Raw genomic sequence first — 20,673 nt, 5'->3', positions numbered from 1 at the left:
ATAATTGAAATAATTTATTTTATTAAATAAACTAATTCTTTTAATATAATTATAATTGTTAAAATAAAAAACAATGTATCAATTTCGATATATTTAAAATTTTAATTTTAATACCATTTAAATTATACCCAATATCAAAACATATTCATACATTTTAATTTTATTAAAATAATAATTTCAAATATTTTTTTTACTTAAGTAATCAAATAAACAACAAAATTGAAATTTTACTTCAAATCCAATTCAACATCAACCTCATGATTTCCATTATTCATTTGATCCTCCATTACAGATAAAGAGGCAAAGAGAGGATATTGTTCTAAATGTACATGCCTAGATGATATTTCTTGTCTATTACGCCTAAACCGAAATGCAAGTCAACTAGCTACGTACAAATCGGTTTAAGCTTTCATTCAATGTTTTTCGACAAACTGTATAGATTTCTTCCCCAATGAAGGCATCTTGACCCCCAATTGTTTAATTGTTTAAGCCAATCTTCAAAGATAAAATAATTAAGATTCTATGCATAAAGTCAAGATATTCAATAATTATCCATACTGTGTAATCAAAATTTTCACAAGTTGTAACAAAGAAATAAGTTATCTTACTAAATAAAACCAACCTTAGTTCAAAAACCTTCTACACAGGTACTATTATAAAGGGAGGTAGGATCACACTTCATTTCCATAAATAATGAACACACACATAAGCAACAACTCACTTCATTTTCTTTCACCACTAATAGGAAGGTAATAATTGCTGAAAATAATGTAGTGATGCCTGAAATTAGACCTTTTTGATGATCTGCACTACATCTTCATCTTCAAGTTCATGTTCCTGAGTTAGTAATGTAGTTTATATTAGTTCTAAGTTTGCAAAACAAAGTCACAACAGAAAAATTTCTACGACTTGTTTGATGTGTCATTAACAATCACTTTGTGTAACAAATTATTCAATTCGTAAGCTAAAATACCAAAATACTTTTACTTTATTCTTTATAAAGTTTTAAAATCTTATATACTAACAATAATCCAAGATTAATCGCTTTTTTTTTTATAAAAAAACATAACCCCTGAATAGAAAACTGGAAACCTCATAAAAAACAGGACAAGATTCAAATTGATTGGTTTACCTTGCCTACTCTTTGTGGCTTGTGTTTGGCACTTGATCCCCAAACTAGTGCACTGCATCAATGAAAAAGGCCAAAAAGTTAGTAGACAGAAGTGAATGTCGAAAGACTAAATTGGATGTAAATCAACCCAACTGCACAAAGAAGGTTTCGTTTCTTCTAATAAGATTTAGAAGAATTTCAAAAGTTCACCTCCCAAAAAAAATAAAGAGCTGGACAGTGCTATGAAATTAACAGAAACTCCACCTACCTATACCTCAATAGTTAAAAAAAAGGCAAAATTGAGGAAACTCACTATTTATACTGCTTAAGCATATCCTTGTGAATACGATTGCAAAAATCCTCTATCAACCTCCTCTTTGATGAAAGGATTACAGGATCATCATAGTCTGGATTCATCCCCTTGGGCTTCGTGTAAACACGAGTAAGACTTAAGTATTCCCATATCTTATCCAGAAGGCCATCCATGTTCCATTCCAGGTGAGCACTGCAGAAAAACTATTATAAGCCAGCAAATAGAAAGAAACATATAGACAACCATAACAACAGCATTAGTTGACCCTGATATAATTACAAAAAGAAAGCAGCAGTTTCTCAAATTTACTTTTGAGCACAGTAAATCTGCAAAGGAATTTTTAGCACTAGTTTAAAACATTATTTGTAGGAAGCAAGGGTCAACAAGCTCATGAACTTTACAAAATAACCCAAGACTGTGTAAATAGCCCCATTGTTAAATGTGAACAATATCTGGATTAGTTGAATATTTGGATAATTCGGGTATATAATAGTTAAGGATAACTATCTACTTAATAGTTATCTATACGTGGTTAAAAGATTATCCAATAATTCTAGAAAAATAATATTCTTTCCTAGAATTTTATATGTATTGTATTTGTGTAGGTAAAGGGAAAGCTCATAGGAATAAAATTAGGTAACTATTTTTCTTTCTCAATTTCTGCATTAAAGAGTTCTCTTTACAGAATTATAGTTACCGTTGAATCATTGCCACTTCAGCTAGCTGAGATGGTTAGAATAAATCCTCAAAATACTACGAATGGGGCTACATTTTAATATATTTCACCACTTACATTAGCATTAGTCATCTCAAAAACTATTTGTACATCTTGGCTGAGATAACAGTGTATTCATTTTTTAATGAAAAGGTTTTACCTTGTAAAATAAAGGTATTCATTATAAATAAATAAAAATGTTCTGTAAAGATGTCTTGACATTGGTAATCGTTCCAAAATTTAGGGACTATATTGTACCTTGCGCCAATGTTAAAGAGATTTTTTTTCCTTTATTCCTTTTTATATTCAAATTCAAACCAAATATTTCGTACTGGTCTTATGACCAATCAGATTATTTTAGGACATTGATCTGAACCAGAACTTGTCCAATAACTCAATTACGAGCATATATGTGGATCTAGGCTCATCTTTAACTGGAAACTCAACCCAATACCTCATTAATTAAGAGCATGGAATGTACATTTAGGATTTGTTTGGTAATGATGAGATCTAGTGTTTAATTATTTCTTTTGTAGTAGATCTTTACCAAGGCAAAAGAGCTACAGCATTAGAAGAATCAAGGGCTTCATGCTTTTGCTTCTATTAGGAAAAAATGTCTTGTATGGTATGTGAATTTTTTGATTTTATTGGCGTCTAACCTCTAATATAAAACTAATACACCTTATCATCAAGCAATGTTTTTTACCAAAGAAATAAACTTACATCAAACAAGCTCCTAATCTAGGTTGTAAAGATGTCAGGGAATAGGAGAACAAGTTAATTTGTTTGCCTTTTGAGACAAGTATTGGGTCAAAAATATGATTAACTCTGAGAACATTCCTTAACTGGGATTCGTAGAAAAGTTCCTAGTACAAAATAAGTATTCAAAAACTAACAATACAACTCCAGCAAGATAAAAATAAATGAGAGAAATTTTGGATAGAATCCATTAAATTGGATCAATTTTGCAAAAGCCCTAAACTAAACATAGCCCTGCATAGTATTTGTCTTAGTATTATATAATAATGACCAACGTGTATATCTTCCCCTAAGACAATTTAGAACACTTGTAAGTTACAACATAGTCTACCACACGGAATAATTAAAAATCATTATAGCAGACATAAAATGAGAAACAAAAAAAGAGAGATGTCAACTATTAATGTAACCAGCAAGTGTCAGGATGCAGGTACCTGATAGGACAATAATGCGGAAGCTTGTCCAATATCTCCAGCTCTTCTAGTGTTATCTGATCAATCTTGTTTACAACATAGATACAAGGTATGTACACCCTACTTCCCTCAATGACATCTATGAGGTCATCAGCTGTTGCATCATACCTAAGATTAATATCAGCATTATGTATTCTGTACTCGCTACATATGGCCTTCACAGTATCCAGATCCAGATGGGTGTTAGTAACCGTTGATGTGAGGTTAAGTCCACCCTTGTCTTTCCTTCTGAATGAAAGGTTAGGTGGCTCCTTGTTTAACCTTTTTCGTGAACAAAAAAAAGTGGAAAATGTTATAAAGAGAAAGGAGAGTGGCAACAGAATAACAGGAATGTGCAAAGTGTCAAAAAGGTGCCATACAACACTTGAAATAGTCCAATGTTTACAGAATACGAGAATATGGCTTGGCCAAATTAATTAGAAGGTATGTTTATTTTTTTAAAGGAATTTCATTAAAATGGGTACAGGATGAAACAGACACAACACTTCTTGTTGACCTGGTCAATATTGTATGTGCTCCCACCTAAATAAACTAATTAGAAAGTATTGTTTGTTTAAAAATTCTTCATGCATTACATATTCATAAACTGGAAAAACTATAGCGCCAAAGAATTCACTAGTCCATATCCTCCAGAATGACATTGTCACATGTCACATATGGCATCAAAAACATTTAACCAATCATGCCAAGCCTGTTGAAAAAGACTTTTATCTATCACACATGACTTAGAAGTTGTATAAAAATTATTTTCTCAGAAGAATTTATGTTATAAGCAAGTATTTACAAGGAAAAATAATCAACATCTCATATATAATATAGTTTATTAATGATGCAAGTTGAAGAAAATAGTACACAAGAAAAGGGCTATAGATATTTTAGGTAAAACAACTGGGTAAGGTAAACCCACGTAAAAGGTATTAAGGTAAATTCTGGACAATTACATTTTATTGAAGTTAAAGAAGCAATAAGTAGATAAGAGAGATTAATTTTATAACGAACTACCTTATTCCAAATCCCTCCAGCTCTTTTTCTATCAAACGCTTGTGAGATATAGGCTTGATTGCATCAAGGACAATAAGGATGCAATTGCAAGTTCGAGCAGTACTGATAACCTAGAAGCAAAAGAAAAGTTAGAATAAGTTAGAAAGCATCCAATAAAAACTTGCCAAATGAAGCGACAATAGCTAATAATTTTGACATATTGAGAAACACTCATTTTAAAAAAGCATTGCTGAAAATATCAAATTGACCAGATACTGAATCAACTGGAAGGGAGTAAATTTTATGATGGAAATCACTCAACATGTAACAAACATCTAAATTGCAGAGTTGTGAGATACTAAAAGGAAGCATGAAAGTAATAGTAAACCATGTTAAATGAGATACAATTGCAGACTCCAGGAAAAACAATGGGAAATGATTAAAAATCTCATCATTGTTCCTGCACAAGCACCATGAATTAACAATTACCAAAGAAGCTGAAAGGACACTAAAATAGGGAAATCCAACTCAGAAAAACAATGGAAGATGATTAGACATCTAGTTCTTCCAAGAAACATCAATTCACTACCCAATGCCTCTTTCTTTCAAATTTCTCTTTGATATAGTAAATAGACAGAAAAATGGTTGCAGATAGTACATCCTATATGAGAACAATAACATAGAAAAAATGATAATAAAAAGATATCTTACCTGCCTCCCACGACCCTTCCCATCTTTTGCACCCTCAATAATACCTGGAAGATCCAACAACTAGCAAAATGGAAGAATTATTAGAACTAGATAAGACGACTATACTTTATAAAGAGAAGATCTGTATACATCATGAGCATTTGTTTGTTTAACATCCATAAATGCTGCTTCAAACATTGGACTTCTAACCTCTTAATTGCAGCAATAAATACCCCCAACAAGACCAAAACTACCAAGTTTAATAGTAATCAAGTTTTGAAAGATTGCTGACAGTGAATGTGAAATTCCTATGTTTTTCCACTCCATACATGGTGTACATCAAGAGCATTTGCAATCATATACTACGATCAATTTCAAGTAGTAGGTTACTATCACATTTCAGCATGTCATACTTGTTTTTATGTTGAAAACATTGGTATTCTCTAAAGCATTTGTCAGTCATTAACTACTCAATTGATTTATCTCACTTGGAAGACATATCATACAGAAAAAAAAAGTACAAACTAAAATACAATAGGCATGTCCCAGTTTGCAGCACACACAAGGGAAATAGAATAAAAAAATTCAAAGAAGCAACCTGAGAACCAGGGATGAAAAGGTGGCTTTCTTAGTTGGAGAAAAATCAAGGCAAAGATTAAAAAAATCCATATCATGCAAATCAAACAAATGTGTCTTTCTAAGTTGGAGGTACCTGAATTTTGGCTCCTCGGTAGATGATGACCCCAGGGATGCAAGTCAAGGTGGTGAACTCGTATGAAGCAACCTAAGAACCAGAGAAATATGAGATCATGCCAAAAAAAACCTGAACAAAATCCTCAAGAGAAGTAAAAGAAGCATTCTGGGACCAGAAACAAGGTCAACCTAGGTATCATTTTATTCAACTGGACAAAACCATATATGTGAACCTTTGAAAATACTCCCAAGACTTCCATTGTGCACAATGGGTTAGCCCAAAATACTTTTGTTTGGCAATTACCTTCTTTTACATATTGGGGTGAAAGGATTTCAGATTTGCAACCAATGATGTAAAGAATACTTGCACAGCAACTATCCCAAGTATGCTGAGATATTAGTAAACTCTACACACCATAGTGTGTCCTGGATTTACATTAAATATCCACCTATCTCTCTGTATCAAACACAGTCTCTACAAGTTCTATAGCATCTAATATAAAAATTATACAGAAGGATTTACCAGAAACATGAGGCATAATCTCACATGTGATTGGTAACTTTCACCACAACTTTATTTCATTCCATAATTATAAATCTTATAGTTAAAGGTTAAAAATGAAAATCAGAATCCAGGATAAAGCACCTCTGAGAAAGTCCCGGTTAACTTATTCAGAAGGGTTGATTTCCCAACAGAAGGAAAGCCAACTAAGCCAACCCTTGCATCTCCACTTTTCGTAACATCAAAACCTTCTCCAGCACCACCACCACCTTTTGTTGAAGGTTCAAGGAGTTCTCTCCGTAATTTAGCAAGCTTAGCCTGACATCACACAGATCAATGAAACATAAAATGCTATTATATATAAAAAGACAAAATCAAAGCAGTAACAAATCAATATCTAGCGCCAAATTATGTTTTAGTGAAGTATGTGTGGTCTTCAGATAGTAGGAAATATCATTTGATATGGCCTTGTTTGGCCGAGATTATTTTGGTTACATCTAAAATCACTTAAATAATGTTCTTCCAACTTTCTTAGGAAATATCTACATCTCTAGGAAACGGGAGGGAGTATTAGTTATAGATACGTACTACCTTTACATTAACACTTATCACTACTAACAACTAATTTATACCATTTATCATTTTATGCAGTCTTTATCTAAAGTTATCAAGAAGAAGAAGAATCTTTATATTCCTATGGTTTGCATGATAATTGATAACTAATGAAAACTATAGCCGAATGACTACAATGAGCATTACTTCTTCCCCAAACAGAATTCTTAGCACAACCTTAAACATTGTAAAGGTATCAGCCCAATATCTTTAGGAGCTCAAAATATTTTTCACATTCAGTGTGGAATTAGGAACCCACTCCGTTCTCATAATCATGTGTACTAAAAAACCATAACATTAATCTCATTGCATTAACTTTCTATTTAATATATCAAGCACCTTAAAAGAAAATGATAAAAAAAAATAATATGAAGAATCAAAGGATATCAACATGTTAAGTTGACTGGAAAGCAGAATAATAGATGTAGTTTGAGAAGTAAGAGAAACTTAAGAGAAAAGGGATAAAAGAGAGGGTTGGGATGGTTCACCATCTTTATTATACAACAACAAAATATAACAAGTTATCCAAAAATTCAAAATAATGACAACATTATGTAATTCACTTCAACTTAATGCATACCTTGAGCAAACCCAAGTGATGAGCAGTGGCCTTGTTCTTTTGGGTCTTTGCCATCTACAAAGAAATCAAAGAGGAGTCTTAGATGATTAAGAATCTGATTCAAGAGGAGCATCAGTAGCATAACAAAGTTTAATGTGACAAAAAAAAATGTACGAAATTGCCTCATAGTTTCCTAATTAAACTCCCAAAAAAACTTTGTAGTCATAAAAAAGTTGAACAGGAAACCATCCAGTTTAATATGCTGCATGTCAGGTGCTATTTATTATAATATAGGATAACCTCCTGAAGACGACCACAAGTTCCAACTGGAACACCACCATGTAATCAATTGAGAAGAACTAGGCACCAACATTATATTCTCAAAAGGAGTAACCACAAATGGCGGTGACAAAATTGTGTTAGTGCACCCAAGTCAAGACCAGCCTAATTATATACATTTCAGAAGTGCATACAAAAGTTTGTCAAGAGAACCAAGAGAAACTACAAAAGAGACAAGTCTTTCAATGGAGACTTCTCTTCTGCACAAATGAGAAGAGGATCGAGTCATCAAGAAGAACCAGGGTTCCATCAGCAACTAGAGAAATTGAAAAGCTTTGCCCAAGGGATCCTAAAATAAGTTAGTTCCCAATAGGAAGGTCAAGCTTTTAGTCTTGTCTGGGAAGAAAATAAATTAGTAAAGATAGCAGAAAATATCATCTAACTGCAGTAAACCAAAAGTCACCAAATTAGCAACCCATACTTTATGAAGATCATAGCTGGAAAGAATTGAGAAAGGTCAGACTTCAGCCCAGGTCTTCGCAGGAGTCCAAACAAGACATCCTTGGAAGAGATCACAAACAGGATGACAGGATCATTCAATTCATTTTTAAGAAAGTAGAAGTGCCTAGATCCCATTCATGCAAAGTAACTAATTAGGGAAATGTATTAGGAAAAGCTCCTCAAGCTTCAATTTTAAACTAACACACATAGCTTGGATTTCCCGGGTAATCATCACTATGTGTTCTCCACTTTTACGAAAATCCTATTGCATCTTCCTTAGCATCCTATAGTAAATAAATCCCGGTCTAAAAAAAAGACATAGTTGGAGTTGTTCTTCGTCATACGAAGTTTCCGGAGCTTCGCATTAACCAGAAGGAAGATTCTATTATGTCTTTCTCAGCATGTTCTATTTAAACAGTGAGAGTTTGTTCCCCTCTTCTATTCGTATCCCCATTTCGGCAAAGGGTTAGAGGAATAGGGCCACCAAATAGTTTGCGCAACTAGAATAGGGCTTCTGTCAGCTCAATATTCCCACAAACATTAGTTAGGGTTTGAAAAGAATAAAAAAAACAATAGAGAGGGGGAAAAATGGATGACTCTACAAGACTGTATTGATCATTTTGAGGCTACTATGAATAGATCCCTTGACGATAGCCTCCTTCAAAATGGACATCCTCTTCGAGAAAATGTAAAAAAGGTTCAATCTTCACATGTACAAATGATCAGTCATATGTTCTTCATCCTTTCCCGACTGAGAGTACTTAGGTTGCAATCAGGATGATTTTATTCCCATCTCTCGGGTTCTCTCTCTATGCCCACTTAGCCTTCGGATTAGAGAATCAGCTTTGCGAAAAGACAGGGTGCAGAAAGAACATCATTATGTTTCCTCTATGAATATTAAGAAATTGGGTTTAGACTCGTTCATGTTACAGTTACTTCATCGACGGAAGAATCAATGGGGTTTCAGAAAAAAAAAGAAAAAAATGCAGCATCTTTTAAAGTTATCAGCTTGTGGGAAATAGATTTACGTACCTCATCTTCAATGTCTTTGATTTTCTGCATAACAGTCGCCATTGTTGCAGAGAATTATAAGAAAGAGTTCCTGAGAGTGTTTTGGATTGCGATTCCGCCTACTGTTTCACGAATTCTCCAAAAGGGTGTCAATGAAACCGGGATAGAGAAGGAGAAGTATCGATGGCCGTAAACCTTACTCTGTATTATAAGCGGCGTGGGGTTGGATCTTGGATTGGGTTGTACAGCCCGAACCGAGTCTATTGTTGGATCAGGAATGTATATTAAAAGGCCCGGTTACTATTTCTATTCTAACTTTTACATTTATATCTTTTAATTTACATGAGTACTATTCATATTATTTTATTTAAATTAATTAAATATTTATGATATTTAATACTTATTTATTATAGAGTCAGCCCACATAAAAGCAACTAAATATAGTAATTAGGTCATATTTCTGATTGAATTAATTTGGAAGGATTCACTATGAATTCAAATTTGCCCCTAATCTTATAAATGATATTCTAAACTTCCCTATTGGTCAAATCAAACCCTTTTTGTGTCAATAGGGTCATTGACATAAACTTGTTGAGAAAACAAAGTCACAAATGATTTGATACTGAAAATCTATTTCAGAAAACAAATGTCATAATAGAAATAACAAGTATAGAATAAAATATTTATGAACATTATGTGATCCGAGACTGATTAATTAGTAACTTAGGGTAAGGTTAAGTTGGGTGTTTATTCGGAAGAACTTTAGTAATTCTCTGAAAAAGTTGATGCAACTTTCAAATGTAATTAGATGAAACTTTCAATTGTTTGTAATTGTATGGACACGACAACGGAAAAAAGACCAATTAAGAAAAGGTTTTCGTGAAATACAAGTTATGAATAGTGCGCCTTGAGACACTAAATCTATCAAAGACAAAGGAAAACGATAGTCTAAATAAACTCCTCTGACCATAGTAGATGTTAGAGTCATTACTCATCATCATAACAAAAAGTATATGTAAGCTTCTCCACCATTGGATTTGGCGACCTAGTTTTAGTTCTAACAAAAACTTTAGTTTTCCAATGATTTTTTTATTTTGATGAGTCGTTTTTTACTTAAAGTCTGTCTTACTGCATTATTGCTTGACACACCGACACATTTTACGATTATTGCTTGATGATTGACACATTTGCGGCTACAAGATTTCACAGTGATTAAATTTTGTCCACAACTATCAACAAGACAACATGAGATAACTTGTAAAAGGTTTGCTTATGATGACATGATTCCTTTGTTATTATTGTTTACCCTTGTTATCACTGTTTAAGACACCTTATATAATGATTGAAGAGTTCAAACAATTGGGAAGAGTTTAGTTGTTGTTGAATGTTTGGGACAATGTTATTTTTTTATAATGATTTTATGATGATGTTGTTTGTTATTGACTAATTTTTGTTATTTGAGCATTTGTCATAGATCTGGATGTGCTCCAAATTTTGATGGTGAAGTCAGAGTGTTATTTGGAGCTCAAACTAGATTTGGACGTTGTCTACATATGCTTTCGTTCGTTGAAGCTGGTAGGAGATGATTGTGTCATTCAGGTGGTGCCTCATATAGTCATATGGCAATTGAAACCCCTCAATTGAGGTCAGATTTTTGTAGTTAGAAAGAAGATTAATTGTGTGCTGATTCCAACTCACTAGGGTAGTTTGAGTGACAAGAGTCAGTGTCTAATAGACCAAAGATTATAAATTAGATTAGTCTAGACTCTAAAAGACAAAATATTATAAATTTGATTCAGTTTTTAAGTTGAAGTGTGTGTTAGGCTAGTTTTCTAAATTTAAAAAAAAATGAAAAATTAATAAAAATTGTGTGTTGTTACCAAGAGTTTTCCATTGTTACAAGTTCTTTTTATGTGGCTAGTGTTGTGGATTTATTTATTTCTAACATTTTTAGGATCTATTTTGTTTTCAACGGATTCTGAAAAATAAAGAGAATGTGTGGCTATTAATTAATCTTTTGAGGCTGATGAAAGCTTATTTGATTGATTGTGTACATTAAAAGTAAAGTATGTTAAGAAACTAGGTTAACATTATTAAAATTAAAGATCAATTAACTTGAGTCCATTGTTATCTCTTACTTTTATATAATTTATACTATTTTAATTATAATTATATTGAAAATACATTCATAATACACATCAACTTCTTTACTACTTCTCTCTTACTATCTTGGTAAGTCATTATTCAGTTTTAAAATCATCTACATTATATACATGACCTCTTATTCATCCTCTTACGCTTCAATCACTCGTCTCTTCCACAATCTCACCTTCATTAAACTTGATCACAAAAACTTTTTTCTTTAGAAATCTCAAATCTTAATTACCCTAAGAAGTTATGGCCTCTATCCATACGTTACTAGAACTAATTCTTCCCTTGAAGCTTTTCTCCAAGCCAATGTTGCTGACGTATTTAGTGTCCTCACTCCAAAACATGTTTTTACCATATAGGAGGAACAAAATCTGAGGATCCTTTCATTGCTTCTCTCCACCCTTTTATAATGCATTGTAGTCCAAGTGGTTGACGAATCATGCACCACATCAAAAAATCTTTGGTCTGCTTTAGAACGCACATCCGCCTCTCAACTTCAAGCTCATCTAATGTAACTTCATCTTTAGATTCAGACGGTAAAGAAAGGATCACTCCCGATGACCGAATATCTACAGAAAATAGAATCAATCATCATAGTCTCGTCGGTCCTAGACAAAGTATATCTCAGTAATATTTCATCCTTTATGCTTTGAGAGGACTCGGTCCTGAATACGAATCTCTCACCATGATGGTAACCACTCACACTGACCCCATCGTCATCGAAGACCTCCAAAGAATGCTTTTTACACATGAGATTCACCTTTAATCACTCCATTCAAACTCTCTAATCGTTAATCTTGCTATTGGACCGAGAAGATCTTTGAAGCCATCTCACTTCCAACGATCACAATATTTTATCTCCTCCTCGGGTGATTATAGTGGAAAAATGAAATTGTTAATCGATTGGGCACCCCTAATTCTAATGGATATCAAATAAATAAGCTTTCTTAAAGTTCATCTAATTTTTCATACTCCAATCAGGCTTCTACTACTGGGTCGGGGGTCTTTATGCTATTGGGCCTTATACTTTAGGTCGTGGGCTTCGTGGGTTTAATAGAAATAAAATACAATGTCAATTGTGTAATCGTTTTGTTCACGCGACTAATGTTTGTCGGTTTGGTCTATTTTGTTAGATTTGCAATTTTATAAGTAATTCGATTGAAACTTGTCGATGTCGTCAGAATCAAAATTTAATGACACACCCTACTATGATGGCTAAACCTTATATGTTTATGACTCAGCCTAGTATCCCGACTCTAGTGATACAAACCATTTCACAAAGAATTGACAACATTAGCATCTCAACTCCATATCATTATACATAAACAAGATAAATGATAAATTTAGAAATATAGTGGAAATGTTTTTGTCAAATTTAAGCCTCTCTTAATTTTTTTTATTTATCGTTTGAAAGACTATATTTACAATATTTTATTACATTTAATCTTTTAAAAGATTTGTAATGTCATTAAATATTTATTTAATTTAATTTTTACATGTGATCAACTATTATATATAATCACTATTTCCCTTTGCCATCTCCTCCAATTCTCTCTCTTCTCTCCACCGCCACACCGACCGCTTTCTCCACCTTTTTCACCGCCCCTTCACCTCTAGTCAATAACTCTCCTCCTCCACCTACTATTGTACCATCTCCTTTGCCTTTCATTACTAGGTTTTGTATTTTGATAATTCGAATAGATCCCTTTCCATGGTCATTTGAGCTAATTTACTAGGACGAACCTTCGGCTCTGATACCACTTGTTGGGAAAAACCCTAACAGAAACACAAAAGAAGAAAACAAACTGAAAGAACACTAACAGAATTTGATAACGGAGTTCGGCCAAAATGTTGCCTACGTCTCCGAGCACTAAGGCTATCAATTAATAAGGAAGAAGAGATACAAATTTGGGTGCAATAAACCAAAGAGGGGAGAGTTTCTTTTATACACTAAGAAACTTCCCCAACTCCCATCATCTTTCGATGTGGGATTTATACTAATTGTGAATATAGTTTTTTTTATATACTAAGAAACTTCTTTCACTCCCATTATCTTCCGATGTGGGATTCTAATTGTGCCAAAACAACACCGGCGAACACAGATGGGTATTCAAATTTCTAGTTGAACGCGTTGAAGGTTGTTCGAGTTAAAGATAGGAAGGGTCTGTATTTACTATACCGATTTATCGATGAATCTGGCTTTGAGAAGATAGCTGACGCAAAATCTTCCAAAGTGGAATGAGATACACTCGAAATATCAAACAAAGGAGATGAATGAGTGAAGCAAGTCCGACTTCAAACCCTAAGGGGCGATCTAGAAAACACGAGGATGAAAGAGTTTGAAAGCGTATATGAGTTAATTACTCGGGTGGAGACATTGATAAACAAACTAAATCGGAATGGTGAGAGTATTTCATCAAACCGAGTTGTTGAAAAGATTTTGAGGTCATTGATAGATAGTTTCGAAAATATCGTGTGCGCAATAGAGGAAATCAAGGATCTATCAATGCTCACCATTGAATAGTTTGTTGGGTCCTTGGAAGCGCATGAGCAGAGAAGGAAAAACAAGAAGGGGGAGTCTCTTGAACAGGCTCTCTAGACGAATGCGACAATAAAAAAGGAGAAGGTGCTTTATGCTTATAGTACTAGAGGCAGAGAAAGAGGTAGAGACATAGGTAATAGAGAAAAAGGAGGACGAGAAAGTGAGCAAGTCGGCCAACAGAACTGGAATGGCCGAGGTTAAGCTCGGGATGATCGTACAAACACAAACAATAATATTGAGTGTTATAACTGTAGAAAGAATGGGAATGTTGCCAATGATTGTTACTCGATAAAATGCTAAATTTGTGGAAAATTAGGTCATATTTCCAAAGATTGTAGATCCAAAAAGAAAAAGGAGGAACCAACAAACTTCTTTGTTGAGAAAGAAGATGAAAGATTGTTGTTGGTGACAAAAATTCTAAAACCGAGATCAAATCAAGTTGTTTTGATAACTTATTTTGGTACTTGGATACTAGCACAAGTAACCACATGTGTGGCGACAAGAGCTTATTCAAAATACTCTCAAAGGTGGAGTCCGGATCCATTTCTTTCGACGATGCTTCAAAAGTAGCCGTCAAAGGTCGATGAACGATCAAGTATCAACAAAAAAACGGGGGAATTGGAGAGATCATAGATGTTTATTGCGTACATGATCTCAAAAGCAACATACTAAGCACGGGACAATTGATGGAGAAAGGATACTCAGCTCTAATGAGGTAACGAGAACTGCAACTAAATGATAAACTTGGGAGGCTCGTTGCCTAGGTAGAAATGAAGAAAAATCGTATGTACAAACTTTAGCTTAAAATAGTTCAAGATAAATGTAAGCAACTTGATCTAGAGGATAAGGCCATGAAGTGGAATTATCAGTTCGGTCATCTTCACTTCGGGGGTTGAACGAGTTGGTGAAAAAGGAGATAGTGCTTGGACTTCCTAACATTATATTCGAAAAGAGGTTTTGTGAAGAATGTGTGATCGGGAAGCAAGCGAGGACTTCTTTCCCAAGTAGTTCTGAATACAGAGCAAAGGAGTAACTCTGACTGATCCATACTAATTTATGTGGGACAATAACTCTAGAATCATTTAGTGGTAAGAGATACTTTCTCTCTTTAATTGATGATTTTTCGAGAAAGATGTGGGTTTATTTTCTAAAGGAAAAGTCAGAAGTGTTTGTAACCTTCAAGAAATTTAAAGTGATGGTGGAGAAAGAAACAAACAAAGTTATCAAATTGGTTCGATCTAACAGAGGAGGTGTGTTCACTTCGGTGACAGAGGAGGTGAGTTCACTTCTACCGAGTTCAATAAATACTGCGAAGAACATTGAATCAAGAATTTCTTGACTGTTCTATATTCTACGCAGAAAAACGGTGTAGCAGAACGAAAGAACCGAAATATTCTCGATATTGTTCGTTCTATGTTGAAAGGAAAGAATATGCCGAAACAATTTTGGGCAGAGGTAGTGTAGTGTGTAGTCTATGTGCAAAATAGATGTCCACATGCAAAGCTAGGAGAGAAGACACCTCAAGAGATTTGGAGTGGTATGAAGCCGAGTGTCTTTCATCTCAAGGTGTTCGGTAGTGTGGCCTATGGGAAAGTACCAAGTTAGCACAAGATAAAGTTAGAAGATCGGAGAAAGAAGTACATATTTATCGGGTATGATAAAAAAATCTAAGGCATATAAATTGTTTGATCCTGTTAACAAGAAATTGGTGGTGAGTCGAGATGTTCACGTGGAGGAATTAATGGCATGGAACTAGAGTAACCCGATTGAGGAAGAAACAAGTTTAGAGGTTGTTATGCCTCCGATATCAACAACCACCGAGCTTTCAGAAGATGAATCCGAGCCTCTACAGCCTAGAATGAGGAGTCTACGAGAGAGATATGACACTACAAATGAAGTTTACATTGTATGTCTCCTCACTGACTCAGAAGATTTAAATTTTGAGAAAGTTGTACAAGAGGAGAAATGGAGATTGGCTATGGATGAAGAAATTGTGGCAATTGAATGCAATAAAACCTGGGAGCTAACCGACCTTCCTGAAGGATCTCGACCCATTGGAGTAAAATGGGTGTACAAAAAAAGATGAATGTCAAGGGAGAGGTAGAGCGTTAAAAGGCTCGACTTGTAGTGAAGGGCTATAGACAAAAGGAGGGAATCAATTATGATGAAGTATTTGCTCCTATCACGAGAATGGAGTCAATCCGACTTCTGATCTCGTTAGCTACTCAAAACTAATAGCCAATTCTACAAATGAATGTGAAATCAACCTTTTTAAATGGAGTGATGAAGGAGGAAGTGTATGTCGAGCAACCACTCGGGTATATGAAGAGAGGTGATGAGAAGAAGGTACTGAGATTGAGAAAAGCCCTCTACGGGCTAAAGTAGGCTCTTCGTGCTTGGAATGAGAGAATTGACGAGTATTTCAAGAAAACGGGTACAAGCAATGTCCGTACAAGAATGCCTTGTACACAAAGAAATCAGAAAATAATATGATTGTAGTCGCTCTCTATGTCGACGACCTCATATTCACTAGATGCAACACATAACTAATTAAGGATTTCAAAGAGGTAATGAAGAAGGAGTTCGAGATGACAGACTTAGGTCTGATGAAATATCTTCTTGGCCTAGAAGTGAAGCAATCGGAGGAAGGGATTTTTATATCCCAAGAGAGGTACGCGCTTGAAATTTTAAAGAAGTTTAAAATGGAGGACTGCAACCCAGTTTCAACTCTAATGGAACAATGCATTCAACTCTCAAAGTTTGATGGAGGAGAACGAGCTGATGCTGGGAGATATCAAAGCTTAGTCGGAAGTCTAAGGTATCTTACAAGCACGAGACCCAACCTAATATTGAGTGTTGGAATAACAAGCAGATTAATGGAGGATCCAGGCTATGCACATTGGAAGACCTTGAAGAGAATTCTGAGATATGTTCGAGGAACTATTTCACTTGGTATTTTCTATTCAAAATCAGATGACTACCGATTAATGGGTTACTTTGATAGTGATTGGTATGGTGATATTGATAACTGGAAAAGTACTTCGGGTTATGTATTCCTACTTAGAAATACGACTTTAACTTGGTTGTCGAAGCAGCCTATTGTAACTCTATCGACCTGCGAGGCAGAGTATGTGGCGGCCTCTTGGAGAGTGTGTCATGCAGTCTGACTTTCAATTTTACTAAGGCATTTTTTAGTGATCCGAGATGAAAGGACCGTGATTTGAGTTGATAACAAGTCGGCGATCGAGTTGGTAAAGAACCCGGTTAATCACAGAAGGAGCAAGCACATTGACTTCCGATTTCATTTCATTCGAGAACAAGTCAAAGAAGGAAAGGTTGAGCTGGAGCATGTTGAAAGTCGAGCTCAAGCCGCTGATATATTCACCAAGCCACTACCGACCACACTGCTGGAGAGTTATAAAAGACGGATTGGAATGAGAGATGGGAAGAATATTTAAGTTTAAGGGGGGAAATTTGTTGAATAAACTTAAATTAATAAGTTTTTAGTTTTTGATGTTTAATATTCCTATGCAGCGCTTGTTATATAGTATTAGTTATATAGGTATTGTAAGGGGTATAAGTTATAAAGAGGTATTAAGTGGTATAAGTTATATATGTTATTTGTATTTGGTTGGAAGTATAAGAGGGTTATAAATTGTATATATATTTTATAATTTTTTGTTTGGTTGTTAGTATAAAAATGTTGTATAAAATGTAAAAGACATTTTTTCCCTTTATATTTATATAAATTTAATTTAATTGTTAAATTAATATTTATTTAATTTTAATTTTTTATTATTATTTCTCTCCATACATGTGTTTTTTTTATTATTGTTTTTAATTTGTAAACCCATTTTGTGTTATGTTATCAAATGTTGTAAACAAAGGTATATTTAAATATTGAAACTTTACTTTTCACCTATAATTCTTTTACATATTTGTTCATGATAAATCCTTAAATTCTTTAGATCTCATTTAATAATCAAGTTTTTACCACTATATCAAATTATGACTTTATTAATTAGTAATTTTTTACTTCATTTAAGAATACATTTAATTGATAAAAAAAATTATTAAAAATAAAACTACTGACATTGCTCACATAATTAATAAGATTGTCACACTATATTAATTTATTTGGTAACATAATTATATAGATTTAGCAAAGTATAATTATAGGAAAAAAATGTATAATTAAGATAACATGTTAAATAAGGCTTTTAAAGAAAAAAAATATAATCAAAATTTAAGAATAAATATGAAAATAGGGCTTTCAAGAAAAAAAACATAATCAAAAGAGGGGTAAATGTGGAAATAAGAAAAAACATAAATAAAATATAAGGATAATTATCGAAATAATTTTGTTATACATGCTTGTATCTGATCCTACTAGGTGTAAACTTGTACCTAGTTTAAAGGATAAATTATATAACTTATAAATACTATTTATATAAAATAATTAATCAAATTTACTGTTAGTATAATTATTTTATACCTATAGTCTAATCCTATGTAACAAACACGACCCCACAATAATAATGATTTAGGGTGGGTGGGATAACCAAGTGATTTGGGTAAGTGATTTGGGTGGGGCTTATTTAATATTCACAATAATTACTTTATCATTTAAAGAGATAAATAAAAAAAATATATTTTGCTCTCTTGTTATCAACATAGAAATCGTAAATCCAATAAATAAGTTATGAAGATTGAACCTTGATATAGAAAGATGGATGAGCGCCGCCATGAGGACGAAAAAGATGAAGATCAAATAACCCAAAGAAGAAGATTCAAAACGAAGGCCAAGGACTATATAATCATGAGTTCATCCTTCACCTAAAATCAACATCTCCTCTAAATCTCCTAACAAAGGTCATTTGACATGACATGATTAACATACCAATCCAATCTAGGCTACAAATAACACTCCAACTTGCAACTTGACTATCTAGAGATTTGCATGGTTGAAATATATTATATAATGAGATTATAAAATATCTTACACTGGTAAAAAAATGGTCAAAACCGAGAGTTAAAACTCTCGGTTTTGAGCCCATAACTTTCGGGATAGACTAAAATCCGAGAGTTAAGGTGGCTGTCGCCATCCCTCGGTATTGACTCCGTCGTTAAAAAGAATAGTGCTTTTACCGAAAGATGTCCTCTAGTTCTCGGGTTTTCTTCAATGAGAAAAACCGAGAGTTATTAGCATAACCTTCGGTTTTTCCCTCAAATGAAAAACCGAGAGTTATTAGCATAACCTTCGGTTTTTCCTTCGAAGAAAAACCGAGAGTTGTTGGCATAACCTTCGGTTTTTCATTTGAAGAAAAACCGAGAGTCATTAGCGTAACCTTCGGTTTTTCCTTTGAAGAAAAACCGAGTGTTATTAGCATAACCTTCGGTTTTTCCTTTGAAGAAAAACCGAGGGTTATTAGCATAACCTTCGGTTTTTCCTTCGAAGAAAAACCGAGAGTAATGAGCTTAACCTTCGGTTTTTTCCTTTGAAGAAAAACCGATAGTTATTATCATAACCTTCGGTTTTTCCCTTTAAAGAAAAACCGAGAGTTAATAGCTTAACCTTCGCTTTTTCCCTTTAAAGAAAAACCGAAAGCTTCCATTTAACTTTCGGTTTTTCTTTTAAAAATTTACAAAATAGCCGTACTGATTTGTGCTAAACCGAAACCGCATACCTAAACCAAAACCTGTTCAGCCAGCCAAACCAATCAATTCATAAAACAAAATCATCATTCCAAAATTCTCCAATCAATCATCCCAAAAACAAGTTTTACATTAAACCATTAAACCATTAAACATATTCAATCAATTCATATAGTCGAAACGTCTTAGAACTAGCTAGCTGGTGGGGGAGGCGGCGGTTTATATTGCCGCATAAACACTTCAAAATTCTCTAATCTTGCATTCAATTCTAACCTTTCCTTCTCCTGTTTTGCACTTTCTCTATCCATTCGTGAAATCAATTCTACCTTTTCTCTTTGGATTTGATCAATCTTTTGTGTTTTTTCTTCATCCCTTTTCTTCAATTCCTCAAGCTCTATCGCCATTCTTTGATTCTCCTCAAACAATCGATCAGTGGCTCGTTGAGAATTGTTAGAACTCCGTCGATCTTGACGAAAGTGTGTGGGTCGGACGCCTGATCCCATACCGAATACTCCCCCGTGTTTTTGGGGTCCGAATACTCTCTCCGTCAACTCAAAGTCTGATATTTCTGGTTCGTTACTTAGAACTTCCTCCATCTCAACCTGCAAATTTGAAATAATTTGTCAATTATATAATAATTTATAAACTAGTTATAAGTAATTTAATTTAATTCAATTCACTTACAATTTTCTCTTGAACGCGGTCGTCCGGGACGGGAGTTGGGTTTTCTTTTGTCGGTTTTGGGGTACGGGTCCTCTTGAACACTTCAACGACCGATGGAGCCCGTCCCATTTCAATCGCCTGTTGAAAAAAAAATTATATAACTCGTAACAATGTTTATATTAAGTTATTATATAACTCATAACAATCTTACCAACTCTTCTTCAATTTGAGCAAACGGTCTACTTCCCGTATGATGCGGGAATTTCAGCTGCTGTCTGTTAGCCATATTTGTGCTACTATTTTTCTGAAATTCAAATAAAAAAAATTGAAGTTAGAATAACTAATATCATATTTTATTTGAATTATGAAACCGTACCTTAAATTTCTCCGTAAAGAAATGGTTGCGACACACAAACTCCCAATCATCTCGATCGTAGTCTGGTGGAGGATTGGCAAGTACCGC

General features: G+C 33.9%; 2 protein-coding genes across 2 annotated transcripts; one reads left to right on the top strand and one right to left on the bottom strand.

The window, feature by feature from the left end:
- Positions 1-496: 496 nt before the first annotated feature.
- Positions 497-9,378, bottom strand: LOC124931864 (developmentally-regulated G-protein 3). The gene is made up of 10 exons (XM_047472440.1): positions 9,221-9,378; positions 7,430-7,483; positions 6,382-6,555; positions 5,755-5,826; positions 5,064-5,123; positions 4,374-4,483; positions 3,333-3,632; positions 1,425-1,616; positions 1,133-1,184; positions 497-837 (listed from the first exon to the last, which is right to left on the bottom strand). The coding sequence occupies exons 1-10, from the start codon at positions 9,260-9,262 to the stop codon at positions 787-789; spliced, it is 1,107 nt and encodes a 368-aa protein (XP_047328396.1). The 5' UTR covers positions 9,263-9,378; the 3' UTR covers positions 497-786.
- A 7,084-nt stretch (positions 9,379-16,462) lies between these two features.
- On the top strand, positions 16,463-17,059 carry LOC124930176 (secreted RxLR effector protein 161-like). Its single transcript, XM_047470534.1, has one exon. The coding sequence runs from the start codon at positions 16,463-16,465 to the stop codon at positions 17,057-17,059; it is 597 nt and encodes a 198-aa protein (XP_047326490.1).
- Positions 17,060-20,673: the final 3,614 nt, after the last annotated feature.

The sequence above is a fragment of the Impatiens glandulifera genome, chromosome 3 (assembly GCF_907164915.1).
Source record: "Impatiens glandulifera chromosome 3, dImpGla2.1, whole genome shotgun sequence".
NCBI classification, from domain to species: Eukaryota; Viridiplantae; Streptophyta; class Magnoliopsida; order Ericales; family Balsaminaceae; genus Impatiens; species Impatiens glandulifera.
This window is presented reverse-complemented; position numbering and strand designations above follow the sequence as displayed.

Bases quoted from the DNA above. Each gene is read 5' to 3' on its own strand.
- LOC124930176 (XM_047470534.1), top strand. From the start codon at position 16,463: ATGAAGAAGGAGTTCGAGATGACAGACTTAGGTCTGATGAAATATCTT.
- LOC124931864 (XM_047472440.1), bottom strand. From the start codon at position 9,262: ATGGCGACTGTTATGCAGAAAATCAAAGACATTGAAGATGAG. The intron at 3,633-4,373 runs GTAGTTCGTTAT...TTCACGAAAAAG, and splicing joins CTGGAGGGATTTGGAATAAG to GTTAAACAAGGAGCCACCTA. The intron at 1,617-3,332 runs GTACCTGCATCC...GTTTTTCTGCAG, and splicing joins CCGCATTATTGTCCTATCAG to TGCTCACCTGGAATGGAACA.